We start from the raw sequence: 27793 nt of genomic DNA on the forward strand, positions 1-27793 counted from the left end.
AAGCAGAAGCTGGCATATCTGTATCTATATATATGTATATATGCAATTTTAGGTACTATAAAAGATAAAAAATTCCAAAATAATATATACAGCTCTTTCTTAAATTCCAAACAGAACAACCTAATATGTTTTCTTAATATCGAAAAATATCGATTTGTAGTTTAACTTAGTTAACCTGAAGATTTTATAAAAGAAATATTTCTCTAGCTCTATATACGATTTCGTATTGAGAATATGAATGAAGGAATCTGCTTTTGTTATGTGCAAAATAAGTTTATCTGCTTTTATTTATTGAAATCGATTAATATCGCATGAAGATCAGATCGAATATATGTATTTTAAACATTAACGGAGGAGAAAAAATGAAGGAATTTTTTAATAAAATTATTTAAAGAAAATGAAAATAGTTTTCTTGCGCCTTATAAAACAGGGTATCTGCCAGTCGGACACTCACACATCGGTTGTTTGTATTTGTGTATTTTTTTTATTAATTAACTTTGCATTTTTATAAGTTTTCGTGTTTTTGGCTTTGCATTGGTGTTGTGTCTACAGGTTTTTGGTGTGTGTTTGCTTTTGTTTTGAATTTTTCCATTGAAGTTTTCTTTGCTTATCATTGTTGTGCGTGAAGCATTTACAAATTGTGTTTAGTTTAAATCTTAAATTGCTTTACTTAATTGCCTAACATAACAAGCTGAGAAAACCGTCAAGTTATCAGAGTTTATTGCGCTTAAACTAAACCAACTCTATTATTTATTTAGTCAATTACTCACACATTATATATTAAATAAAAGATCTGTTCACAATTCCACTAGTTTTCTTTATGGCCTGCCTTTTTAATTGATTAATTTGCTTTTGATTTGTTTTGTATGAATTCTATGCCTAAATGTGAAGCGTTTAATGAGATATTTTTTTTAAATTTATTTGTTATTAACTTGTTTTGCTGCGAGCCCTAGAAGGTGCCAATTATTGTTATTAAAATCTAAAAATCCGCTTAACTCGTTTCGTATTATTTACGTTCGTTTATTGTTGCAATGTTGCAATGTTTAACCTTTTAGTTGCCGCAAAATGGCTGGAGCGATAATTCCTCTACTTGCCGCGATAAATCTCGATGATGCGATCCTGGTCGACATACTCGAAGATATGTGGCGCATCCATCAGAATGCCAATCGTGCCGGCCGTGGTCACAATAAAGAAAATGTACAGCTGCAGGCGATCAATGACCATGGCCACGTACTTCCAATCCTCGCGAGTCTGTCAAATGTTGAAAATTAAATCTTGAGATACTCGCGCAAAAAGTATCTATAGCTAACCTGTATGTAGAGATCTTCGTTACGCAGATGCTCGGCTATGAACTCGACCGCCTCGGTGGCCTTGCTGGCTTCGGGGGACAGCAATATGGAGTCGGAGGATTCGCTTTCGCGACGGCAGCCGTCGCCCAGGCCCAGCTCGGCACCGCTGTTCACCTTGCGATTGATCTTGCAGTTGGGATGATGCAGATCCGACAGCTCCATGACCTCCATTTTGGATTGCTTGCCGCCGATTGCGCTGATATGCTTGGGCAGCTCGGCTGGCGAGCCGTACGAAGGATGCGGATGCGCGGGCATGCTCATCCCGGGCATTTCCATCATCCAGCGGAGGCGTGTCTTGCGCGGCCTCTTCATCAGCAGAAAGGCGGGCAAATAGTGCAGGAAGACGGAACGTATCCACATGGGCATGCGATGTGTGCGCGGCCCACGGAAGTTCCAATTGATAATTATGACCGTGACCAGAATGGAGACCGTGTTCATAATGAACGTAAAGAGTAGATACTTGGCAATCAGCGGCAACACCAGCGATGTCGGCGGCAGAATCTTCGACACGAGCAACAGGAACACAACCAGTGACAGCAGAATGCTAATGCCCAGCGTGACCTACGACATCGAACCCGCTTAGAACCTGAACATATAACTCAGCTCTAGTCGGCTGCGCCTGACTGGCAGATACCCAGCACCTATCTATCCATAAGAAGAACCTTGCTTAAAATGCTAGAGACATTCAAAAAACAACGCACATTCTTTCCATTGCATCACACATAATCGAGAAATGTCATATTAGGTAACCTAGGAGCCTAAAGTCCGATCTTTCTGAAATGTTCAGCGTTAAAAATATCCTATACCAGACTTACATGCAAAGTTTGATGGAAAAAGCTCTAATAATCTTCGAGTTACGATTAAAAACCAAGTGTATGTATCGATAATTATCGATATTATGAAAAATGGAGTACATATCGAAAGGCCTCTAGACTAAGGGTCCTCTACTGAGTTAAATATAGAAAGCGCTGAGAATCTCCGTCTCCGTTCGGTTAACAAGAATATATCGAGAGATCGAGATTATTGCCTTTATAAAGACTGACAAACGGACAGATAAAGAACGATAGTTCAAGTCGACTATTGAAGCTGAATATTCATTATTTATAGAGTCTTAACGTTACATATGTATTCACAAAAGCAATATATTCTTCTTACCAAACTTCCAGTGGGTTCAAGGCATAAAAACCGAAACGAACCCGTATCAAATTTGAGCTCACCTTTTCGCCAGCCTCGGCGGGCAGATAGAAGACGAGCACGCAGAGAAATGAGATCAGCACCGTGGGCAAAATCAAGTTGACCGTGTAGAACAGGGTTTTGCGTCGTATTATTATGTAAAAGGTGATGTCCGTTTCGGTTGGATGATTGCTGTCGCCCTCGTATACGTTGAGATAGGCGGGCACTTCGATTATATCCCAGGTGCCCGATTTCCAGTAATCGGACAGATCGACAAAGTTCTTGTTGTTGTAGAGCGCCAGCGAGACCTGATCACCATTAAACGTCCAGGAGCCGAATTTCATGATGCACGTCTGCTGATCGAACGGAAAATAGGTGACATCAATTGTGCAGGAGCTCTGATAAATGGCCGGCGGCACCCAGAGCACCTCGCCCGTGGGATAGATGAGTACGTTCGACTTGTAGCGCACCTCGTAATTGCCATCGGCGCTGGGACACAAAGATAGAAATGCATATTAGTAGCTGGCACACAACTTAAGGACCAAAACCTAAATACAGTTAACATTCAATACGATGCACAATACAAAGAGTTATATATATATATATATATATAGAGAGAGAGAGAGAGCGATAGAGAGAGAGAGGGAGAGTTGTCGAGAGTTAGTTGAGTTAAAGCCATTTACTCACTTATTGAAGAGCACAATGTCCGGCTTCCAAACCTTATCCGGGGGCAGACGGAGCACCCCGATGCCGCCGTAGTCAGCCTCATCCCATTGCAGCTGATAGTCGTACCAAACCAAACGTAGCCAAACGTTTGATTTCATAATTTGATTTTTCTCATTCTTGGTTTCAATTTTGGTTTCAGTTCGGGTTTTTTATTTTTCGAGATATTTGAGATGTTTGGTGATGATGGTGGTTGGTTGGTTGGTTTTGGTGGTTGATTGTATTTAATTTTATGGATTCGATCGTACGCACCGTATACGTAATATTTGTATATGTATATTTTGGCGATTCAAGCGAATCGGAATCGAATTCAGACAGAGAGAAATATATTTGAGAGAGCGGGTGGGAAGTTTGAAGTTTAAGTCATTATTTTTTGCATTTGTTGTTGTTGATGTTTGTTGTTTTTTTTTTTTTTTTTTTTAATATTATTTCTCATAATTGTTAGTATATAGGTTTTAGTTTTGTTAATTTAAAAATGCAATGCAATTGTCTTATTTATTAATTAGAGTTAGTATTCGTTTTTTGCTAGGCATGAGGTTTCACTACAAACATACAAATACAAGTCAAGACAACACGTGTGTAATTAAGTATTTACAAAGCATAAACTTAACTGAAAAACGGGCTGGCGAGCCATAGCCACGCCCACTGATCGAACGCATATATTTTACATAAGTATATATATGCATATGGGGCGTCGGGGGCGTGGCTGTGCAGCAACAAAACTCAAGAATTATTCATGAACAGAACTCGTAAGTACAGTTTTACACGCTACTAAAGTTAGTATCTTTTATTATTTAGCATTAGTTTTTTTTTCTATTTGTTTTTTTTTTTTTTAATTTGGATTTTGATTTGATGGGAACACTTACGACATTGATTAGCTGTACGAACGCCAAACCAAATCTTACTCCAACTTTTTGTGTCATATTTTGTACGGGTCGTATGAGTTTATTGTAGCCTCGAAAGAGGTCACGCACCAGGCGCTCTTCGTCTTCGGATGCACTGACTAAAGAAACACACGAAACGAAAAACCAAGGCGCACAAGAAAAACGGAAAATCGGAAAAGCCAGGGAAAAACAAAATGTTTGGCCAAAACAGAAACAAAAACAAACAACAGAATGCAGAGAATAGAACGAAGAAGAGTCAGAAAAAAACACACAAAGACGAAACAAATATGAGCAAATTTTTCTTAGTTTTCTTCTTTAATTTTTAAATTTATTTTTTGTGTGGTTTGTATTTTCTTTTTATACCCTGAACCCATTGAAGATGGGTGAAGAGGGCATTATTGTATTGTGCAAGTGTATGTGGCAGTAGAAATTTCTCCCATAAATATATGTACCCTTTCCGTCTTTATGTTTGTTTGGTTGAATGGATCGAACTACAAATCTAGAGATTAGAAATTGGAAATCCGTATTCTAGTAATGTATCCAGAAGGAATTTGTTAATTATTGTTTGATAACCCTTTCCGATCTCATAAGTATCGCCTATGATACCCCATTAGCATATATGTATATATATATATATATATATATTCCTATATATATATATATATATATATATATTCCTTCCGTTTGTCTGTCTGTCGAACTCCAATACTCGGGACTAGAAATTGGAAATCTCTATTATTGTATACCGTGCCTGAAAGGGATTTATTAATTATTGTTTGATATCCGATCTCATATATTCCCATCGTGTGTCTATTCGTCTGTGTGAATGCGTCAAGCCGAAAAACTACAAAACTAATTATTTTTCGATATCTATTTCCAATATCATGTTGTCGATAACATGGCATTCGATACTTTTTTTTTTTCAAGAATATGTCGAAGGTTATAGAAACAATTGATATCAAAATGCTCTCTGTATTCTCTCGTATAGAAGTTACCGATTACAAGCTTGTGACTTCTTAGACATATCCCCACTTTCCCCAAAATTTTATATAAAATAGTCATTCTTAGAGGCAGAGCCTGTCGCTTTGATAGATCTACATAGTAAGATGCAAGATTTGGGCTTCAAGAATATCGCAAAGGATCGGACTATGAGCACTAAAAATACTCAAGAATACATTTTTCTTAATGTAGAGTGTGTTTTTTTTTTACGAATGTATTGAAGGAAGACAGAATGTTTGTAAGATTAGCGCTAGGTTCAGGGTATCTCCTAGTCGGGCACTCCCGACTAGCTTATATCGTTATAGTTCTTGTTAATGTTCATGTTGTAGTTGTGATAGTCTTTAGTTTTAATGGGCTTATAATGGTAAGCAAAGCGTAGACAGTGTAACACAAATAGAGAGAGAGAGAGGGAGAGAGAGACAGAGAGAGAGAGGGGGGGGGGGAGAGAGAGAGAGAGAGAGACGGAGACAGAGCCAGAGTGGGAATGGGAAAAAGCGCGCGAGAGATAGTTAAAGGTTGACACTTAACGCCGATAATTAAAGAGCTTTCATTTAAATTTCAACTAGGAAAAATATAATGACGAAATATGAAAGCTGCTCGTTTTGTTGTTGTTTTCTTTTTTTTCAATTTTCATTAGTTCAATGTTTGTTGTGTTGTTTTGTTGTTGTTGTTGTTGTGTTTGTTGGCTTGTAATGCAAATATATGTTAAATGTAATTGGTTAGATCCTACGTTGCGTATACGCCGCATGTGACGCCGTTGCATTAAAGTGTCGCACTTTAATGCAAGGACCTCTTTCGAAAAACAGTCCTAGAGCTAGTTGCAATAGAGTGTGCCAAAAGGGTGTGCTCGACTAAAGGCTGCCCTGCAAAGCTGCTAAGATAAGTTGTAAACATTTAAATGCTACTCTAACTAAATGACAATTTTTGACAGCTACGTTTATCCGACAGCTAAAGGGAGCGAGAGACAGATAGCGAGGGAGAGCGCTGAACTCTCTGCTGACAGCGCACATGTGCAGAAAACTGGGATGCGGAGGCTGGTATGAGTGTGTGTTGTGTGTGTTTGTAGGGGAGTGTGTGTTTGTATGTGAAGTAGCTGTCATGACCGGGTTATGCTTGTCTATGTGTGATATATAGAGCACAAACTGTCGCTGAACCCAGTGAAACTGGGTAAAAAGGGTATATTGCTTATGAACAAAAGTATGTAACAGGCAGCAGAAGACGACCGACTATAAAAGTTCCTTAGCTGGAGAAAGAGTATGGTCAATCTGGCAAGAGACTTGAATTTGTAGAATACTAAATTACCCCTTTATATCGTTAAAAATTAATTTTGAGACTTGGCTCTTAAGCATAACTCGAGAATTACAAAAGCTATATACACCAAACTTATTGTGTGGCAGATAAAGAATACTTCACTTTTTTAATATGCTACTAGCTTTCCATTGTAATTGGAAAAAGGCTCATTTACTAAGACAGCCTTATGCTTTGGTATTTCCATACATTTTTATGCCATATTTAATCCTTGAAAATTTAATGAAAATTGTACTATAAACACCCGAGTTAATCAAGAACGTGTTTCCATAAATGGATGAAAAGAGAAGGCACATCCAGTTAGTGTCGTGTGTTCGTGTGTATAGGTGCTTGGTGCTGACTGCAGGGTATCTTCTAGTCGGGCACTCCCGACTGGAGCACTTTTGGTACTTGATTTATTTTCGATGGTGCTGGTTCTGGGTTGTTCGAGTTGCAGTTGAGCTAACATATTTAATTGTAAGAGCTGGAGCAGGGCTGTGGGCAATGTATATGAGTGTGCGTGTGTGTGTGATGGCAAAGAGCTCTAAGTAGACACCATGTTTGGGGGGTTCTTTTCTGTCGCTTGTTTTTCTTTTCGCTTACAATTTAACACTAGGCTTGGACTAAGGCTAGATTGGACTGCTCAGAACAGAAGGAGTATGAATTAAGATTCGGCAGTTGATACAGAAATCTGTTTTGCAATTTGATCAACAAAATTATTTCGGTTCATTTTTTCAGTATTTTGTTGTTGTTTTTTTCTTCTTCATATATATATATTTTTTTGTATTCAGTTGCTTTGATGTGTATCCATCTGCGGCAGCGCCAAAAGAGGGAGTTTTGCTACGCTTTGCAGTACAAAATTCATAATTATTTTCGGTTTGGGTTGGGGATGGAAAAGATGTTTAATTACAAAAGCAGAGAGTTAGGCTAATAGCGCTAAGTAGGTGGATTCTTATGAAAAATAGTAGTAGTTGCTTGTAGTAAAAGTAGGGGAAAATTGGGAGCATAGAGCGTATATAATATATAGATAGGTTAAGAAGTTGGAACTATGCTAAGGCATTTATATAGAGAAGCTATATAGCTAGCAGAAGGATATAAAGAAGATCTAAGCTGCAGTAAGAGTGGGTGCTAGGAGAGAGAGAGAGAGAGAGAGAGAGAGAGATAGAAAAAACGAGAGAGAGAGAGAGAGAGAGAGAAAGGCTATGGCTACTTTACGAGTATACAAATTTTGAAGAGTTGCATTTAATGATCGGCGCAGTCGTTGGTATCGTATTTTTTTTCTTTCGCATTTTTTTATGGCAGCGCTGCAGCAGAGCGACGCTTTGGCAAATTCCTCAAGTCTCGATTGTGGTTGTACTTATTTTAAATATATATATATATATACTGTATACTATATAGATATCAGAAGCTGGGCAAAGGCGGCGGCACAGGCAGAGGCTGAGGCTGAGGAGAAGCTGGTGGCTGCGGCTAAGGCTGTGGCTGTGGCTGAGGCCGAGGCTGTCGGGTTGTCGTTGGTTTCTTTGGCTAATGGAAAAACTTTTCGGAATTTGTCAAGGCGTCGCTGCTGGCGCGTTTATATTAAATTTAAGAAAAAAATCAAATCATTGCTGTAAAATTTGTTGCTTGCGCTTTGGCTTTCAACTGGCTTTCAAAAATACACATATAGATATATATATATAGATAGGATTATTGCATAACCCCCCAAAATAAAATTTGGCAAATGCCACGCCCCCACCGCCTCCACGACACATACCTTGTGCAATCAATAGCAGCGCCAGGACGCCGCCCAGCAGCCAAGTTCTGGCATTTAAATCCATTTTCTGTGCGTGTTGTCCTTCCTATTTTTATTTAATATGCAGTCCAGGCATAGTTTTTAATTTAGTTAAGGTCCACGCCCCGCACAGTCAGCTAGAGGAAGGAAATTTATAAGTCCGGGAATATTAACTCATCTTTAAAATGTGCACTTTACCTAATAATTTTTGGCTTTCTGCTGTTTTTCCACAATTTTTTCGCAGCTTCTCTTTGACCTGCACAAATTTTCCAACCTTTTGCTGCGGCAGTTCGAGTGCGGATTAAGAAGAAACTCGAGCTCTGGACTCTGGATAAAATCAATGCGATGCGAGATGTTGATGCGCACAGCAGCCGAGAGGGGGAGAGAGAGCGGAAGCAGCAAAGCGCAGGCGCTCTCACGGCCACTCTCTCTGTCTATCTATCTCTCTCTCTTAGTCTCCCTCTCCCTCTGAGAGAGCGGATAAAAGAGCGTGCGGGCAGTTTGTAAACAAAAGTCACGTTTTAAGGGTTGGCCTTGTCTTTGGCTTCTGGTTCAGCACCCTCCATTGTTTGGCCAGGGCTCAGCTGTTGCTGGCTTTGTTTACATGAAAAGCCACGAACCAGAGTTGCCAGAGTTGCCAACGCCAATTAGATTCTTACACAGTGCGTGGGAATAGTAATGCTCCAATGCGAACGCTTCCTCAATTTTATTTTGTATTTTTTTTCTGTATATTTATGAGCTGTTTTTTTGAGCTGTTTAATTATGACACAAACAACGGTGCGAGGTCAACGGGAAGGGGCATACGATTTGCTACGCTTCATCATTATAGCCAGAAGCTGGCCATTAACATTAAGCAGTTCCTCATGGCGCCCAAATGATATGCAAAAAAAAATATATCCACATCATAAACTTGTCCCAGCATTTCGTTACGCACCTTAGTTAAACGCTAGCGGAAAGATGATTCGATTAACAGCTGCATTCCAAGCGTCGAATATGTTTTGTCTTTTTAATAGAAGTAAACAACTGCGAATAAATATATATACATATTTTTGAGCTGAGTTAATATAAAGATAACCATCTGCAAAGTCTCTCAGTTGAGGCTTTGCCAAGTTTTATCTTTCTGAATACAAGTCGGAATATCCTAAACAACCCTGGCTTGCTTTCCACATAGGCGATAAATCTTGGCAAGCAACAGATTACTTTATCATATAGGTAAATTATAGGTAAGAACATAAAAGTATCATACGTCAGGGTATTTTGGCTTCGGTTTTCTAAAGACATCGATTCTTTCTTATTTTTCCCCAATAGCCAGCCGCACAATTATGTAAAGTGTTTGGTAATAAAAGCCATCAATTCTCCTGATTGTCTTTTAATTAAGGCTGAAATATGTTTTTAAAAATTTCAAGATAACTGAACGGACAGAGCCGGGTGACACTTCCGTGAGCGGGGCGTCAAGAACAATGGCAAATGGAAAAACTGCTGAAGAAATAAATAAAATACAGGCAAATAAAATAAAAGTAAATAAAAAAGATATCTTTATGCATGTCGGAGCTGTAAAGCCGCGTGTGAGACGTTTGGTAATGAAAGCATATTTTTGCATTGTTGATGCCTGCGGCTGCTGCTGATGCTGATGCTGCTGCTGCCGCTGCTGTTGCTGATGATTTTCATATGCGCATGACAGCGCAATACAATGCAAACGAAAGACTCAGGCCACGAACGTGCAGCCGCATACAACAAACAACAACAATCAGGTATGAGGCAGAGCCAAGACAACTTGAGGAGAGAAGAAAAAAAAAGCAGCTAAGGTCGCCGGCGCGCATAAAAACTCAATTTTTAGCCTTTGTTGTAGTTGGCGCAATTTGGCTGCCTATTTGGTGTCAACACACATCATCACCCAGTCACAGTCTCTGGCTGCAGTTGCAGTTGCAGTTGCAGTTGCGATAAAAATCGATGTGGCGAACGCCAACGCAAATTACATGATATTAATTTTTGTATTTTCATCAATTGGATACTTAATTATTTTGGCTGCATTCAATTGAAACACTTTTCGGGCAGCTGTGCACCGTATTTCAAGGTTGCGACGTGCCTCAGATCTGCGATCTCCGAGATGGCCTACAAAAAGGTAAAAACATTAACACACATCTATTTGCTAACTGACTCAACAGCTGGGTGTAGCTGGGTGTAGCTTTACAGTTATGATTTGGCATACCTAAGCAACCTATTTGTTTATTTCCATTTGCCTGAACCCATTTGTCATTGGCTCACAAGGGTGAGTTGGTTATGTGCAAAATTTTGGAACAAACAGAAGAAGCTAGGTGTGATGCCAAAAACCGAGCTAAGCTATGCCCGTCTTTATAAGCAGAATTATTTATCTATTTGCTTCTTAATTGCTTCTCCCAATTAATAAATTTAAATTATGAAATTGATCAAATATCGATAAAAAGCAAAGCTCGTTAATATTAAGCTCTAGCTATAATATAATATAAAGCTGGTGTCATTCTTAAAGACAAAACTATGGCACGCCTGAATTATAGCTCTAAAAATATCATCAAAATTGTATAACAATTTCATACAAATTTCATTTAAATGTCATAAAAGCTACATTCGAACTACAGACTATCGAAACAAATAGACCTTGAGACTTGGCTCTTTATAGCTCGCTAATTATATATGCTAGATATAAAATAAATAATATCGATAGGCTCCGTTTTAAAAATAGATTCCTCGCAAAATTTAAGCTCTCAAAATTTCACAAAGACAGAACTGTGAACAAGAATATATTACCTACAGATAGATAGATGGATAGCTGCATAAGGTCCTTAGCTTTTTTTGCTGTGTATTTTTGTGAACATATTTATGGCAGAAAGCAAGCATCTATCCAAGTGCAGCTTGGCGCCGGGTTCAGGGTCCTTGTTGATAAATGTGCTTAAAGTATTTTGTCAAAAATTGAATTTCTGACGGGTACTTGCTTTAATGGATTGCTTAATTATTTCGTTGAGCATCCGCTTGGGTTTTTGTGCTTTTAAAACACAATTAATCATAAATGAAAGACATGTGAGGGGGGGGTATGCATAGATGTTTGCGCTTCATTCTATGCAAATTGTGTGTGAAAATAATAATTATATTTCGCGAATGTAAATGCCAACGTAATGTGATACCATAAACATTTAGACTGTGGCCTTTGTCTTGCGTGTGTGTGTCTATTTGCTTCTCATAACTAAATAAATAATTTAGCCATGGCAATTTGAGTCAACTCTGTATACAAATCACTTTAATGAATCTGTGTTAATTTTTACACCAAAGATTCTTGCACACATGCTAAAACTTTGCCACCGCAGCAACTGCATATTAATGCAAAAGAAACACATAAAAACAAATATATATATATATATATATATATATATAGAGAGAGAGAGAGCGAGAGAGACCAAAATAAGCAACTCACCGAAAATTGCACAATTAGCAAAAGTCTGCTGCCAGTTGCCGCTGTTGGGCAACATTAAAAGTCCTCAACCATATTAACACTTTGGGCAATGTTTTGCGGCGCGCCGCAGCGCTCAAAATTTGTGTCAAACCCAACAACAATGATCGAAAATCATGCAGCAAAGCGCACGACTAAAAAAACTAACAAAAAAAAATTGAAAAAAAAAAGCCAGTCAATATACAGCACAGCACATAAATCGCACACGATTTGACACACGTTCAAGATGTTTGCGTTTTGCCTGCTGCCGGCCCGGTCTCATTTCGGGGGCAGGCCAATGAGGAAGTGCAGCAAGTGACACAAGTTGGCTGCCCCAAGTGCTTCCTCATCTGCGGCACATGCCGCCGCGTAAATAAATCCCCAAGTGAACGCCATTTTATAGCCAACTTCCAAATAAAGCGGCTGCAAATAATGCTACTGCCTGAAAGTAGGCAACACTTTTTGTACGCTCGACTCTGACGAGGCGCAGGAAAGTATGGCATGAGAAAAATGCATAATATTATTATATATTATAAGCTATTATTTTGGTGTGTCACGGGTCAAATATGAGGATGATACTTTTTTTTTAAAATAACTCTGATCTGGCGCAGGAAAGTATTTGAAATTCCTTTTCCAGACTTACCAATATTTTAACCTTTAGTTGTCGCTGTCAGAGGATGGAACTTTTTGAACTGAAGCAGAAAATCTTAAAGTGCACTTAACCTTACTGCAAAATAGTTCTAGTTTTATATTTGTCAATGAAACTAGAATTTCTTAGCGAGAAATGAACACAATTTGACAGCTTTTTATCCAATATGCACTTAACTGTTGAGATGCAGATGCTTTCTCCTTGTAAATAATAAATGAATTGAAGATATCCTTTCAATTTGAACCGTACACTAGTTTGAACTTTCTAAAATTACACTTTCGACACAAAAGATAACTTCTGTAAAAATTACTAACCAGATTGATTGATCAACAATCAATCAGTCAGTCAGCACTAAGAGTTTTACATATATATTAAATTTACTTAGATTTATATTAAATTTGACGCAAAATGCTTGCAATTGCTTTTTTCTTTTAACTATGAGCGAACAAAACTTCGTTGGTACATTTGTATTTTATGCAATAAAAACTATTTACAAAACGCGTGTAGACCCCAAAAACACCCAACCATATCCATATGCCATGCTCCTCTTCCCATGTCAATCAATCTGTCCTTTGTGCGCTATATATGAGTCGTAGAGCGTCGATTGCTTGCGTCGCTTCAGCCGGGAGCAGGCCATGAACAGGGTGACCGCCAGGACGCAGAGCAGCGCCGAGCAGCTGGCGGTTAGGGCGGAGAACGTGGAAGTCTTGAGGCAGGTCTGGTGAGGCAGCTGCGGCTTTGCCCGGCGCTGCGCATAGACATCGTCGCCATCCGACTCGCCCTCCTGCAGCACGCGCAGCGACTGAAACAGATTTACGTTCTCCGACAGCGAAGCCTGCGCCGGACTCTCTGTGCCATCGACGGCCGCATTCGCCAGCGGCGGCAGCGACAAATTCGTGGCCGTCATATTGGAGGTGTCGCGCTTGGTAACGGCCTTCAAGTTGCGCCAGTGACACGGCTGACTCTGTAATGGAATAATAAGTGAGAGGATCTTCAACCTACTCCGCCTACATTCACATACCGGACAACGTCCATGGCACATGCGCACATCGCACTCAATATACAGGGCCGGGGAGCCGGTGAAGCGGAAGGTTTTCATATACGCATAGACCTGCGTTTCGAAGACGCCTGCATCCGACCAGGAGCCTCTGAAGCGCGATATGAGCTTGTCATCCACGGGACAGCCCTGCTGATCGATCAGCTGAATGCGCTTGTTGGCCCCGTTGTGCGCATAGCAATCGTTCACCACAATATCAAAGCCATCTAGAGAGGCACAAAAATAATCAACAGCTTATAAACATAATAGTTAGGTAGGGTATACTTACCGTATTTGCTTCTCATGTAGATGATCAGGGTCAGGGGATCGCCCACGCGAACTGGTCCGGTCACGCGTGGTCCACCAATTCCATAACCATTCTGGATTTCCATATAGCACTCTGGTGGACTCAGGGTAAAGACCACAGGGTTACCAGTTGCCACTCTGTAAATAGTAGGACAAAAGATTAGCTAAGGGTACCTTTAAGGTAAGGTAAAGATTCATTCAACTGTAGAGAAGTGAAGAGCTCTAGTCTAGGGAATACCAGGATGGTTAATACCTGACTGAAAGCTATCTTATTGTAAGGCAAATGTAAGGCAAGGAAATAGTAGAATTAGTAGATACATGACTAAGGATTGCCCGACTAGGCATTAGCTTACTGGAAGACACCTGACTGGAAATGCAAAAATGCCTACATTATAAATAAATAAGTTGTTACACGACTAGCAAATGTCCGACTAGAAGATATACTGGTGACTATTTGAATAAAAGGTGCCTGACTGAGAGATGCATGACTAGGAGATACCCGAATAGGATATAACCGATTAATGGAATCTCAGATTTCCCGACTAGAAGATGCCCAACTAGCATGAAAATGAAGACTGATATAAAAAAAAATTATACTTATAAGATACTTATACTTACTCGACATCCAGAAAGGGAAACGTGACAGTCTTCCAGAAATCATAGCCGTATTCGCAGGTGACCTTGAAATGTTCATCGTATTCCTCCTCAATCAAAGGATTATACTGCACCGTGACCGTATTCCACATGAAGTTCTGCAAAGGAATATATATAATGATTAATTAAGGTCACTTGGACAAGTATATATCAGACATACCGTGGGATTCTTGCGACTCTCCTCCTGCAGCGAATTCTTGCCCAAGGTGCCACACCGATTCAGCTGTATATAAAACTCGTAGTAATCCCTGCCGGAGCCATTGATGTACATGCAATCCGGATCGTAGGCATAGCCGGCGGAGTAGAGCAATCCACTAAACGAGCCATTGAAGCCAATACGGATTTTCATATAATCATCCTGGCACTCGGCCTCAATGTCTGCAGGGAAATGGGAAATAAGTGAGGAGCTGCTGGGAGATTCAAGAAGGAAGCTTACGCTGCACCCTGGTGCTGTTGTGCGTGTGCTGTTGCCCGGAGTAGTCCGGCTCCCAGTACTCCTCGTGCCACTTGTTGGCCTCGTACGGCGCGGCATGGTAGCCCGCGCTGCCTGTGGGCGCACCGCTCGAGTCCACACCCGTCGAGCCGTACTCCAGATGCACCGGATGTCCAATGCGCTGCGGCACATAGCCAGACGAGTCGGGCACATGGTCGGGCTGGATTGGAAGCACTTTTAATAGCATGTGATTAATCATGACTAGAGTCCAAGTCGACTCACCACCTCGTGCTGCAGTCTGTTGCGCTCTACGGCGAGGCTGCTGCGATTGCGCACATCCTTGGCGAACTTCTTTGGTGCCGGCAGTCCGGCGCGCTTGGTCAGCTTGGAGGGCTGTGTGGTGGGTCCCGAGATGTACGATTTCGCAGAGAGCGCGGCCCCCAGTTGCTGCTGCTCCTGACGCTTGCTGCTTGCATTGCGCGGCGTTGTCGTCTGCACGCGACCCTTGAAGCTGCGCACTGGAGTCGCAGCTGGGGGCGGGGCTGCTGGCGGGGATGTGGTTGTGGCCACCGCAGCTTTGCTCACTATGGAATAGTCTGTGCTTAGCTCAATGCTCCAGCTGGGCTGTGGCTGCTGCAAAGAGAGAGGGGGATAAAGAGGAAGAGAGAATGATATGCCATTAGCATATGCGTTTGGCTTGGATAAATCAAGCCAGTTTGTGTCTTAAGTCGTTCGTTTAAAACTGCTGCATCATTGATTAAGAAATGGCCAGAGGGCAACATAATTTTGCCAGCGCCACATCTTCCGCTCGGCTCTCAATTGTGGCCGAGGAAGCTACGCAACATGGCTAGGCATATCCGTTAGACGGCCAAAAGATTGGCCAACGATTGGATACGGTTCATGTGTCGGACTCCGACTCCGACTCCGACTCTGCTTAGCATAATCAGGAAGTTCATTCTTAGAATGCGCTGTTTAACTGTTAAATAGATTAGTTTTTCCAACTGATTCGCTTTGCAGCAGCAGCAGCAAAACAAAAGACTTAGGCAACGAACTTGCTTGGGCAACAGTGAAAGGCAATAGTTAGCTCTTAGCTCACCTGCAGCATCAGGCAGAACAGCAGTAGCAGCAGCAACAGCATTGATTTTCCCGCAATTCTGCACCGATTCATGTCTCACACGCAACTGACAACTGCAAATAGATAAATGTTCAATATAATCATCTAACAACCTTGCCGGCGGCCAGTCAAGGGTTCTTTCTGTTCAGCCTGGCTGGATGCGTGGCGGCCGGCAGGAAGTTTGTGGTTCATAAATTAATTATGGTCAATATGCGAGAAGCATAAACAAGACAAGTCGCATCAATGTCGCCCCGAGAACAATGGCTGACAATGGCTGCCCCAGCCCCCGCCACCGTCTCTGTCGCCTTGTCGGGCGTTAAGGTCAAAGGCATAAAACTGAAAAGCTGACAGCCGCAGCTTTGCCTTAACTAATATTATTATTAGCGACACGCAGCTAGAACCCTTCTTGGTTGATTCTCTCTATTTTAACTTAGATTACATTTTAATGAATCACTATGTGCCCTGCCTCTACCCCTCCCCACCTCACCGCAGTTTACCTTGCCAGCGCCCACGCGGAATGGTTGGCTGCGTTTTAATACGTAGCTGTAAAAACGCACGCCGTTTGCTTAATTGTTGCTGTTAATACCCTGCCAGAGGGTATATTTACTTTGTCACACAGTGTATATCGTCTTGAGTGGAAAAATATTCTACGGCTTTCGTTAAGGAAACGATGGATAGAAATCAAAGTAGAAATCAAATCTTATTATATAAATATTGTCTTATCATATAATGTCTTATATCCCATTAGATCATATCATATCATATATCACATGATATATCATATCATATCGCATAATTCATCATCAAATCGTCTTATGCTTTTAAATCATATGCTAAAAAAAACATGTCATATCCGAATCTATCATATCTGATTATTCTTTTTAAATATTTTTCATGTTTTTGCAAGGGTATTTCATCTGCGGCTCTCCAAAATGGAAACTCTTCTTGTGATAATTACTTTGGCTCGTAGTTTGTTTTGTTTATTTGTTGGTTCGGTTCGCTTTGGTTTTACATCTGTTATGCAATGCTCTAGACACTGTTTTTTTTTTTTTTTTTGGCTTTGGTTGCGGTTTCGGTTTTTGGCTTTCATTATTTTTATTTCTTTATATATATATTTTTTTTTGCTTTTTTTATACTTAGTTTTTTTCGCATTGCTGTTCTTTAACGGCGGAGGAGCAAAGCGTGGCCGTTGGCTTATAATTATATTTAATTGTTGTTGCCTGACCTTGAGCCGTTTGTGTTTCGCTTCTTACAACAACATTCACCTACAATGTTAGCAATGCTAACGGTATCTGCACGTTATGGCCATAGTACGCGTTTATCATGAACCGTTTCGAGCAGTTGACAGTTCTTTAAACTGAGAGCCTTTTGCGGTTTATTGACCGCAACACAGAGGTAATTTATTATTATTATTATATATTATATTATTTATTTATTTAGATTAAAATGAAGATCGAGTTGGAATAGGAACCAGGAAAAGAAGAGCCCAAAACAACGAAAGGGGCAAACTGACTAGCGGGTCGCTGATTCAAATTCTCTACTCTAATTATATAAAACCCAAAAAAAACGGGCAAACGTCAAACTAGCAAGTACGAGGTCATTTAAATAAACACCAACTAAACCACCAACAAAACGTCGAATTTTAATTTGATTATTCAATATGTTAAAGGCGAATGCCTGAGCGCGTGGTAAGAATTAAAGAGACATTTTTTCTATCCAAAGCATGCCTGGATGGCACAAGCACTTACCGTACTATTAAATTGTTAACATTATTAATTTGGACATAGGTTAATATTAGATTTAATTACAATACTTAGACTAAACTTATAATATGTTTGTATACAAATCAAATCAATCAATTTAGTGGATCCACTCTTAATAAAAAAAAGAAAAAAAAAACTGATTTGAACCGAGTTTATATTTACACAAAAGCGAACCAGGCACCGGACTAAAAAGGTTATTCAAAAATTTAGCCAAACTTTAATTGGGTTAGAAAATATTTTTCTCAACAAATGATTTGGTTCCTCGAACTTGTTGAAGGAAGAATAAACATGGTAATTGAAAGCAAAAATTGCGACATGTAATAATCAAATTTTGAGATAAAAGAACGTTCGATAAAGAAAACATATCTTTATCCATCACAAGCTCTTTGTAAAATTCACTCGAATTCTGAAAAGAAGCATCAATTATTTGCTTACCTTATTTTGGACCTATTCCAAGACAGCTTTTCTATCTGCGACTTTGGCGTTTATTCGATTTATGCACAATTTCAGCTGCCCAAAAACTGACCTGGTCCAAGCTTGATGCGCCCAAAATGTTAATGGCCTTAATAACAGTTAACACACACACGCACACACTCAGGCTGCACGCACTTTGACCAACTGACATGAAAAGACTTGGCCCATTTTTTTTTGGTGTGGTGTGTTTAACAAATCCTCTATAAAAGTTGACGAGCCGTGCCCGAAATAAAGACAAAACGTTAACAAAACGCTTGGACGTAGGCTGCGTTATTTTTTTTTCACTCGCACTTTTCGAATCCGACGAACCCGAATTTTTAATGCCTTTTTGCTGTGGTATTGCGCGATTTTGTTATGCCCCGATATTTTCTACACCATTTATGCCATTTAACTGTCTGGCTTGCTTTACATGTTGCACGTCTGTTAAAACTTTTGTTAGTTTTCCGTCTTTTTTTTTTTTGGAAGCCCGAAAAATCACTCAAGTGCAACTTGCCAAATAGAATCAGCGGCCGGGCCGCAAAGCGTATATGTTGTTGGCGCTAGCGATTGCCTAACATTACATAAGAGCCCTCCTTTATGAACTGTCTAGCTCGAATTCCGAATGGCTTATACTCAGGTTCCGATGTGTCGGACGGCTGTTGCCTGGTTTGCAGTTGGCCACGTTACGCGCAGGTGTGAAGCGAAGCGCGGCTGGCGCAAATCTTTATAGAGTTTCAGCCAGCCCAGGCCAGGCCAGGGCTTAGAAGCTGAGCCGAAGAGTCGACCACCATATGAAACCATGGGCAGATTGTTGTGAAAGAAGCTGCCAGCCTATCTGGCGACCTGGTCTGATCTTCAGAGTCCGCCCAGCTAACAGCTTTATCTGCATTTGCTGCTTTACTTTCGTTACGATTCGCCGTTAGTTGCCATTATACTCAGAGAAAAACGCTGTTCGAAGCGATCCTCAACATACTTAGCATGAGAATCTGGGGATTAAAATAATAAAAGTCTGAAAGCAAGAAAAAACTGTCTTATAGCAAGATATGTCCCTTAACGATTTCAAGTGCAGGTTATTTTAAAATAATTCTTAATTAAGTACATATCATTTATCCAAAAAACACATCTAAAAGGAAAATATCTGAAAATACTTATACTTAAAGTAAAAGTCTCAAAATGCTTATTACAAGAATTTGTAGGCCTAGAAAAAGCGTAAGATATTTTCAGACAAAACACAAACTTGCTTAATTGACAACTCTGTGTTTTGTATTAATTAATTCTTCAGTTAAAAGCAGCTTTTGAAGCAACAATTTCTTGGCATATATTGAGAAGGTTTGTATTTAATTGAGGCACAATATTCTCGACTTTTGCTCTGAGTGTATATTGCGAAGGTTTGAACTTAATTTAGGGTGAATATTCTTGATATTTTCTTTGAGTGCATATTGAGAAGGTTTGTGCTTAATTTACGCACAAAAATCTTGATATTTTCTCTGACTGCGTATTGAGAAGATTTGTACCTAATTTAAGCACAACATTTTTTGCTATTTTCTCTAAGTGCATGGCGGAAATGCAACAGGAACGGGTCTGAGCGTGTTGCATACCTGCTACTGCTGCAATTTCTACTGCTACTGTTGCTGCTGTTGCTGCTGCTGCTGTTGCTGCTGCTGCTGACCCATTACCTTTAGCGTCAAGGTCAACGGCACCTAACTGTAACTGGTGGCAGCGCACATTTAATTGGCCCGTGCAACATTGCAGCAGACGTTTACCAAGCGTGTCTGCGTTAAAATACAAATTACTAATTAGTTAGTTAACACTTAAACGTTAGTTAATTAAACGCTCTGCTTTTGGCCCTACTCGTGGTAAGTTGTGAAAGGCGCTCACTCCAAGCCTGACCCTGACTGCGGGGCAAGGGCAGCCCAGCCACTGTGACCAGGCCGAAACTGACCCAATTCATGCGCCATAATATGCACTCGATGATTGATCATCATTTAATTGAATCTTTACAGCATGAAATACTTTAAAGATGGGCCAAGGAAATATACGCTTGCTTGTGCAAGAGGCAGAAGGAGGGCAGCATATTTTATAAAGTATATATTTTGAGATATTTTCCCTTAGTCAAAACTCGAAGATTAACATTAAAAGCTCTTTTAATCCTTGAGTTTTGATTAAGGAAATAGAGTTTGCAAATATTTCATATTTTCACTGACTCCCACAATTAAAAGCAATCAAAAAGCGTAGAACCTAGCGTTTTCACATGAGCACACTTTCAATGCCATATTCAATACATAAAAATGTCATAATCGGACAATAAGCACCGAAGTTTATTAAGATTTATGCGTGTGCAGCGAGAAGAAGAAGCCGCTGCGTAAAGTCCAAATAGTGCAAATATCTTTGTTTGGAGCGACTTGGCGTTGGGCTAAAGGTATCTTCTAGTCGGCCACTCTCTGTTATTTTGTGTTTATCTTAATTATTATTGTGACCATCTGAGCATCCGCTGATTGATGAATTGGGATGCCTGACCAATGCATTTCCTTTAAAAATTGTATAATAATGGTATTATGGGTAAATGTGAATGCTGTAGTATTTTTGTCGGCAGCCTGGCGCTGTGCTTAGGGTATCTCCTAGTCGTGCACTTCCGACTGATGCACTCCTGTCTGATTGATAAATATGAAGCATGATGTATTCCTGGCTGCGGCCTGACTCTGTTTCGAGGTTAGCTCCCAGTCGCGCACTCCTCCTCGATTGATTTATTGTAAACATGAGGTCCCGCTTAAGATTGTAGCATTATCATTTTTATTGGGTTTTTTATTTATATAGTTAATTAATTAATTCATATATTTTTTTCACATTTTTCTCATACTTGCTTTCATACTCATCAACATGATCGGGCATGTTTTTAATACATTTTACATAAAGGTTAGGCATACACAAATACATACACATAAATTTCTTTTGTTTTTTGCTAACAAAAATCATAAACACAAAAATTCATTCGGAAGCGTTAAAACTAAATTCAGAATTGTTCGAACTACTCGATGCTTATTTTAGGCGAATCGCATTTTTTAGAGTTTAGCTTTTAGAGTACAAATAAATAATCAGAGTGTTTAAATAATTAATTGTTAAGGCTACATTAGTAAAATGTTTTAATTTATACAATTTCTTCTTTTTTTTTTGTAAGTTTTTGTAAACTTTTGTCATTTTTTGTTCTTGTTTTTTGCATATTCATTTTGTAAACTTTTTATTGCATTTTTTGGTATTTTTTTTTTTTTGTTTTTTCTTTTTTCTTGCAGTGTAAATTGAAACTGTGAACATTAAAAACTACGCATTTACACGGCATTTAAACTTTTTTTGCTTGTTTTTCTTTTTACACAATTCTAATTTTTATGTTATTTTTGCTTTTTATTTAAATGTTTCTTTTTTAGTTGCTAAAATTTTGATATTTTTGTGGCTTTGTTTTTGCTTTTAATTGTTTTTTTTTTTTTTTTGTTGTTTTGGTATTTTTTGTGTTCTCTTTTTTTTGGCAATTTAAAATACTAATTAAAATTTTTGCGCCTTTTTTTGCTTTTTTATTATTTTTTTTTTTGCCATGATTGTGTGAATAATTTTTGCCGCCCCCGAAGAGAACCTGTTTGCCTGTGGGGAGGGGACTGGTTGAGGGGGCGGGGGCGTGGTGCCGCCCACTAGCAGCACTTGCGATTGTTGTTGGCGCCGCTGAGCAGCTTGCAGTGCTGCATGTCGGAGCGACGCGGCCGCTGACCCTTGGCCTGAAAGTCGCGCACCTTGTTGGCGCGCTTCATGGCGCTGCGGCAGAGCTGCTGATGCTGCTGCTTGCCGAGGCTCTGCATGGGAGAGAGAGAGAAAGAGTTCGAGATTAGGTAGGGGCTTCTACCGAGTACAGATTTGGGGCTACTCACCTTCTGGCTTTGACGAGCCAGCGTCTGCTGCTTCAACTTCTCCGCCGCATGGCGATCGAAGTATGCGTTGTGGTTGCGCGGCGCCTGCTGCTGCTGCTGCTGGACCACAGCTGCCACCGGAGCTGGAGCCGGCTCCGGCTCTGGTTCGGGCTGCGGCAGCTCCGCTGAGCCGAGATCAAGATTAACAAAACTTTCGGTGCCCGCCAGGCTGCTTCTAATACTATGATAAACCGACATGCTGTAGCAGAATAAAAAGAATTTCTTTTAGTACAAAAATATCACGTATACGGCGTGGGGTGCGTGCAGTTTTTTGGGGTGGGGTACAACAAAGATCACCAACCTTGGATGCTCAATCAATAGATTCTCAAAGGGTGATGCTTCCATATTGATTGGCCCAATCGAGGTGAAGCATGGTGGCGGTGTTACGTACCAGGACTCCTCCATCAGCACGCCCGAGCCCAGACCCTTGCCGCTGCCTCCGCTCCCGCCGCTGCTCTCGCTGCCGCTGGGTGAGATTGCGGCGGAGGCGACCACGACGGGCGCATACAGCGACTGGCTGACCGCATTGTCGCTGTCGGGCACACTTCGGGGCGGGCTTAGGGTCGAGATGCTCAGCGTGCGTGCAGCACGCGTGCGCTGCAAATGATTGCGCTGCTGCTGCGGCCGCGGTCCGCTGTACAAGGAATGCGAATTGATGTGCTGGCGCCGGCGCGTCGTAGCAGCTGCGTTGGCAGCTGCAGCGCTACCGCTCGGCGCCGCCTTCGACACAGAGAGCTCCTCCTCGGAGTCGCTGCGCGGCAGCGAATCGTCCTCCTCGTCTGCAAAACACAACATGAGCATTAATATACTGGAGATATTCATTCAAAAGAGGTTCGATCTGTTCGAGCAGCTGCAACATATTCGAGCTAACGGCTTGAGACAACACAAGTATGTACGTTTTGCTCGAACACAGTCAGAGTGAGTGCAATTGGGTCTAGCTTATTTTTTCGATTGAATCTCAATTTGTGTGCAACTCGAACAGTTCGAGCTAAAGGTGTTCGAGTATCCGAAACGACTACTCACCTTCTTTTTCGACAATATACCATTCGTCCTCGTTGAAGTCGTCCTCGATGACGCACTCGCCGTTGGGTGTTAGTAGCTTCGTTAGAGTCGCCGGCTGCTTGCGTTGTCCGCCCTGCTGCTGCTGCTGCTGCTGCTGCTGTTGGTTCTGCTGGTGTCGCTGCCTGCCACGCCTATTCTTGGCGCCGCCTCGCTTACCGTTGCTCAAACGGACAGTACCACGATTGTTGCCCGCTACCGAAGGGGTCGTTGAAGTTACCTCAATTACATCGCCGACCGGCTGATCGTTGGCCGTATCGTTGGGGTTGGCGTTGTTCTGGACAGGATTCGCTTGGCTATTGGTTGACTCAGACGTTGGCTGCGCTCCAAATAGAAACGTTGCGAGACTGCTAAACATTATACAAAGCGAGTGGAGCTGGCCTGGCCTGGTCGTCTGCTGGCTGTGATTGAGTGCTTGATTGATTGTTTGATTGTTTGATTGCTTGATATTGCTTATCGGCTTGAGATCAATATGTTGTGCTTGCTAGAGATTGCTTATGGTGTTTTGTTCCTTAGTTTTGCTAATGGTTTTCTTTTTTTTAATTTGTGTTTTGTTTTTTATTTTGTTGCTCAGTCTTTTATTCCTTTGAACGCTGCGTATTTTTGCTGCGTTCCGTTTTGTCTTGTCTAAAAGAAACAGAAAAAAAACACGTTTTATTAATTAATTAACAAATTACGTAATCCACACACACACACACCCACAAACACACGCACACCCTGTTTTAATCGGCTCAACGTTTCGGCTACTTGATATTTATTGAATTCCATTTTCCATTGAGCTGGCAATTTAATTTGGCTCGATTTCAATTGAATTAAGTTTTGCCAATGCGAAAGTGAAATTGAAATTCGAAATAGAAATTACATTTGCGCGCAGCATCTACATCAGTTGGCAATTACTTTGATTACACTAATTACTTTTTGCTGCTGCTGTAGAAAAATAATAATACAAAAAATACCCTATGAAATGGGAGGAATTATATGGGGTATATTGCTGCTCAAATATATCATGTGCTTATTGGTAAAACACATGCATTTGATTGCGCAGCGTAGTGGGAATTTATAGTATTTATTTCTTGGATGCCTCCCCCCATTTTCAGGCCAGGCCAGATATAATATCTAGATACTCTACACTTTCTCTAATGGAATATAGCCTGACTGTGAATATTTCTACCTCCCCTCACCTACATTTAAGAGTCAGGAGTTGTTCACAGAGCATCTGCTAGTCGGGCAGTCTTTAATTGCCTTACGATTGACCTGGCATCGAACAGTTTGACAGGCACTGTGTGCTGACAGCTATATTTTGCCTATATAGTATGTCATAAAGCGACGCTGCACAGCCCATTAAGTTGCCAACTTGATAGCTGGGATGCAGCCCCTGCCCCCGCCCCGTCCCCGTCTCTGTCTCCGTCCCAGGCCTCGCCTCAGCTGTGCATGCGGCGAGCATATGATCAAGGCAATTATATATGCTGCTATATAAGCGCACACACACATATGCGCACATGCATAACATTTAAATTGAGCGCACGTCATGACAAATGCATGAAAGTATCTCTATCTCTCAATTTGTATCTGTATCTATGCACACTGTAAATGTATCTCGAGCTGGGTTTTTGAGTTGTATACGCTTGGAAAGGGTATTAAATGTGTTATACTATGAAGGAGATATATTCGTTCCCATAAATAGCTTAAGTATATATATATATATATATTCTTGATCAGCATCAACAGCCGAGTTGATAAAGCAAAGTTCATCTGTTCGTGTGTCTATTTCTATGCCAAGTATTCTTACAGTACGCAAAATATTATGATGAAACTCTCAACAGTTTTGTCAATCTGTTACAGACGGTATATGAGTATATCCGAACCGAATGGATCGGGCCACTATATCATATAGATTCCATAGAAAAAATAGGTTTTTGTTTTTGTATAACCAACTTTTTCGTATCTCGAGATATCTTGGCCAAGCTGGAAACTGTACAATTATCGACTAAAGCCGCACAAAATCGGAGTAAATATTTAAATCTATAGCCAAGATCTTTTTCTCTTTCAAGCTATTCAAAGCAAGCCTAACTCTTGCGAGCTTCACACAATACCTCCCACAAAACTGCCAAGTCGTTAGCCAATTGTCTGGCAGAGTATTCAGTCTGCGGCATTCGAAAACCTCTCCCTCATTCTTGTTTATTTTTCTGTTGCTTCTTAGCTGCCACTTTGCCATTTGAATTGCTCTCGAAACGTTTCTGTTTCCAGCTCGAAATGATAATCAAAACTGTGCCAATGGGCAAATGCAAATGCAAAACGATGGCTCCAGTTTATTGCGATTGTCTGTGAAACTGTGACTGTGGAAGCCGTCAAATAAATACAGACGGAGTGACACGATTATCATGGCCAAAACAAAGCGAGACTCAACACAAATCCAATTGCACTCGGCTGCAATTTGCAACTTGACCGCAAAACGAAGCACACGAAGCAGCTAAATTAACCAACTAACTGCCGCAGCGCCGCCATCTCCCCTAGGCTCTAGGGTTTGCCGTGCGGGCAAGTGAAATCCGCATAAAAATAAACAAGCCTTAGTTCCGTTACTAAGCTTAGTCGGAGTCGGGCTCAGAGCTCGCAAACGTGCGACAATTTGCACAGTCAAATGTCAGCGAAAGTTGACCAAAAGGATTTGATTGACGCAGAGGCAAATGTTTGAAAATAGGCAAGGCAATAATATAGTATATATCTGATATAGCATATCTAATATGTATATGATTTTGATATATGTATCTATTACCAACGAGTAGCTCAGTAGATCAAGTTATCTCAACCTTTAAAGTAGGATTCTATTTTGAACCTTGAACCGAACCAATTACAAATTTGCAGCCCTGTCTATATATGTACCAGAGAAAACTGTTATATCATACTCTTAACTAAGTCAGCTTTGCATTGCATAGAGCTAATATCATCAGCTATGGCTATGGTAGTCTACAGTCTCAGTCGTAAGTATTTGCTTGGCTAGAAACTTGTGCCCAAGTAGAAATTCACATGTAAGTCTTGGTATTATATCCTTATATACTAGATATTATTATATAACTGTTATTATATTATTATTATTATACCCGCACAAATCAATTGTTTTAAACAGGCATATTGCAAATATGCATTCTATATATATTAAATATGCAGGCATATATATATATAATATAATGGCATTTCGGCAGCTGCATTTCGTGCTGGCATATTAATTTCGAACACGTTCCAAATCAAACTGCGTCTCAAACATTGGCTTTTACTTTTGTTTTGACATAAACGAAGTAAATAAAACAATTGATAAGACCCTGTGGGGTGTGAGGTAAACAAAGGCAATGACTGCAGGCGCACAATTAAGTATATAAATATATATATATTTATATATATATATAGAGCACTCTTACTTGTTTTGAATAATAAGATTTGAAATATGCAAATAAGAAATTTGAGTCGAATTTGAACCAGCCACCGCCCGCTTGTTAGTTCAACGCGCCCTCACTCTTGAATCAAAAGCTGCAGTAAATATTTCCCAGCTCCTATTAGTCAATCAGTCGACGCAAACTATTTGATATATATATATAGCTGTATATACTATATATATATATTCCTAATTTTCACTTTTGTCAGCTGTGTCTGTTTTGCAGAGACGTAACCTTGACCATGTAAATGATTTGCCAGCGCATGACATCAAAATGCCAATTGTCTTGGCTTTACTAAGACTAAGACTATATATATATATATACTCTATATATATATATGTAGCCCATATAGATACAGTATCTAGCGTTTATTTTAGCTGTCATTTGTTGCTTTGCAACGACCTTGATCGATGAGTGCCCGCTTATATAAGTCTTAATACATGTATCTGGATGTCTATATTGTATCTATATATCGGAATGGGAATCATATAAGTCTTTATACATGTATCTATATGTCTATAATGTATCTATGTATCGGAAACTGCCCATTTTGCAAGCATTATTAACAGCCTAGCAAACTGTGCACTCTTTGGCTTTTGTTGATAAGTTTTTGTTAGTTCATTTTGCAAACTCATTTCGACATGATAAGGCCACGAGCCAGACAAACTGACGAGACAGCAACAAGAACTAAATTCTAAAAAATATATTATTATATATTATAATAATAAATAGGCATGTGTTATAGCTAAAGTCTGGCGTGTGCACAGTCGAAAGTTCAGCCAATGATTAACTCTCGGGGGAGGCTGTGCATGCAAATGGGGCTGAGGCTGGGGCTGGGGCTGATTTCTAGTCTAATGAACTTGAACTAATTGACTGTGGCTGGGGTAATACGTAATAGCAGGCGATTGACTGATTGTACAAATAGCTGAAATACACTCAGAGAAAAGCAGAGAAATCTAAATCTAAAAAGAGAAAACAATTGAGTGTGGCTTGACTGAACTTTGACCACCTTCTTTGTAATTCAGTTCCTTATTTTCAGTCCCGCATGAAATAAGTTTTCACCACAAAAAAAAAAGCAAACCAAAAATCCCCCTTTCTCAGTTTCTTTTGATTTACGTTAGGCATGGCTCTAAAATGGCTATTTCGACAGCAAATTAAATTGAATTATCAATTGGCCAACGCAGCCACGATAGGCAAACAAAGCGTTATACTAGATGCATTAAGTATCTAAAGCTTTTCAGGTACATTGCGCCCACACATAAAAAACGAAGAAAAAAAAAACAAAGCTAGACGCGTATCAGT

General features: G+C 40.3%; 3 protein-coding genes across 5 annotated transcripts; all 3 read right to left on the minus strand.

Annotated features, from left to right (window-relative positions):
- Nucleotides 1-453: 453 nt before the first annotated feature.
- Nucleotides 454-8524, minus strand: nAChRbeta1 (nicotinic acetylcholine receptor beta1). Of its 2 annotated transcripts, XM_002046051.4 has the most exons (7): nucleotides 8385-8524; nucleotides 8169-8323; nucleotides 4112-4248; nucleotides 3210-3364; nucleotides 2567-3011; nucleotides 1311-1910; nucleotides 455-1251 (listed from the first exon to the last, which is right to left on the minus strand). In XM_002046051.4, the coding sequence occupies exons 2-7, from the start codon at nucleotides 8230-8232 to the stop codon at nucleotides 1087-1089; spliced, it is 1566 nt and encodes a 521-aa protein (XP_002046087.1). In that variant the 5' UTR covers nucleotides 8233-8323; nucleotides 8385-8524; the 3' UTR covers nucleotides 455-1086. The 2 variants fall into 2 exon arrangements, with proteins under 2 accessions (XP_032291432.1, XP_002046087.1); XM_032435541.2 differs by lacking the exons at nucleotides 8169-8323; nucleotides 8385-8524 and having other exon boundaries at nucleotides 454-1251; nucleotides 3210-3787; nucleotides 4112-4249.
- Nucleotides 8525-12712: 4188 nt separating this feature from the next.
- On the minus strand, nucleotides 12713-19032 carry LOC6623213 (uncharacterized). The gene is made up of 9 exons (XM_002046052.3): nucleotides 18037-19032; nucleotides 15821-15912; nucleotides 15007-15357; nucleotides 14728-14944; nucleotides 14452-14669; nucleotides 14256-14389; nucleotides 13621-13775; nucleotides 13317-13558; nucleotides 12713-13259 (listed from the first exon to the last, which is right to left on the minus strand). The coding sequence occupies exons 2-9, from the start codon at nucleotides 15890-15892 to the stop codon at nucleotides 12852-12854; spliced, it is 1797 nt and encodes a 598-aa protein (XP_002046088.1). The 5' UTR covers nucleotides 15893-15912; nucleotides 18037-19032; the 3' UTR covers nucleotides 12713-12851.
- Nucleotides 19033-20821: 1789 nt separating this feature from the next.
- TP53INP (Tumor protein p53 inducible nuclear protein) lies at nucleotides 20822-23453 on the minus strand. Of its 2 annotated transcripts, none has more exons than XM_032435542.2 (4): nucleotides 23028-23453; nucleotides 22396-22783; nucleotides 21966-22203; nucleotides 20822-21890 (listed from the first exon to the last, which is right to left on the minus strand). In XM_032435542.2, the coding sequence occupies exons 1-4, from the start codon at nucleotides 23419-23421 to the stop codon at nucleotides 21732-21734; spliced, it is 1179 nt and encodes a 392-aa protein (XP_032291433.1). In that variant the 5' UTR covers nucleotides 23422-23453; the 3' UTR covers nucleotides 20822-21731. The 2 variants fall into 2 exon arrangements, with proteins under 2 accessions (XP_032291433.1, XP_032291434.1); XM_032435543.2 differs by having other exon boundaries at nucleotides 22306-22783.
- Nucleotides 23454-27793: the final 4340 nt, after the last annotated feature.

Source organism: Drosophila virilis, chromosome 3 (assembly GCF_030788295.1).
Source record: "Drosophila virilis strain 15010-1051.87 chromosome 3, Dvir_AGI_RSII-ME, whole genome shotgun sequence".
NCBI classification, from domain to species: Eukaryota; Metazoa; Arthropoda; class Insecta; order Diptera; family Drosophilidae; genus Drosophila; species Drosophila virilis.

Excerpts from the sequence above, each read along its gene's own strand:
- TP53INP (XM_032435543.2), bottom strand. The coding sequence starts at position 23,421 with ATGTTTAGCAGTCTCGCAACGTTTCTATTTGGAGCGCAGCCAACGTCT. Across the intron at positions 22,784-23,027 it reads GTATATTGTCGAAAAAGAAG|ACGAGGAGGACGATTCGCTG; the intron begins GTGAGTAGTCGT and ends TGTGTTTTGCAG. Across the intron at positions 22,204-22,305 it reads CTATTGATTGAGCATCCAAG|CATGTCGGTTTATCATAGTA; the intron begins GTTGGTGATCTT and ends ATTCTGCTACAG.
- nAChRbeta1 (XM_002046051.4), bottom strand. The coding sequence starts at position 8,232 with ATGGATTTAAATGCCAGAACTTGGCTGCTGGGCGGCGTCCTGGCGCTG. Across the intron at positions 3,012-3,209 it reads GACATTGTGCTCTTCAATAA|CGCCGATGGCAATTACGAGG; the intron begins GTGAGTAAATGG and ends TTTGTGTCCCAG. Across the intron at positions 1,252-1,310 it reads ACGAAGATCTCTACATACAG|ACTCGCGAGGATTGGAAGTA; the intron begins GTTAGCTATAGA and ends AACATTTGACAG.
- LOC6623213 (XM_002046052.3), bottom strand. The coding sequence starts at position 15,892 with ATGAATCGGTGCAGAATTGCGGGAAAATCAATGCTGTTGCTGCTGCTA. Across the intron at positions 14,945-15,006 it reads ACAGACTGCAGCACGAGGTG|CCCGACCATGTGCCCGACTC; the intron begins GTGAGTCGACTT and ends CTTCCAATCCAG. Across the intron at positions 13,260-13,316 it reads TGTGCCATGGACGTTGTCCG|AGTCAGCCGTGTCACTGGCG; the intron begins GTATGTGAATGT and ends ATTCCATTACAG.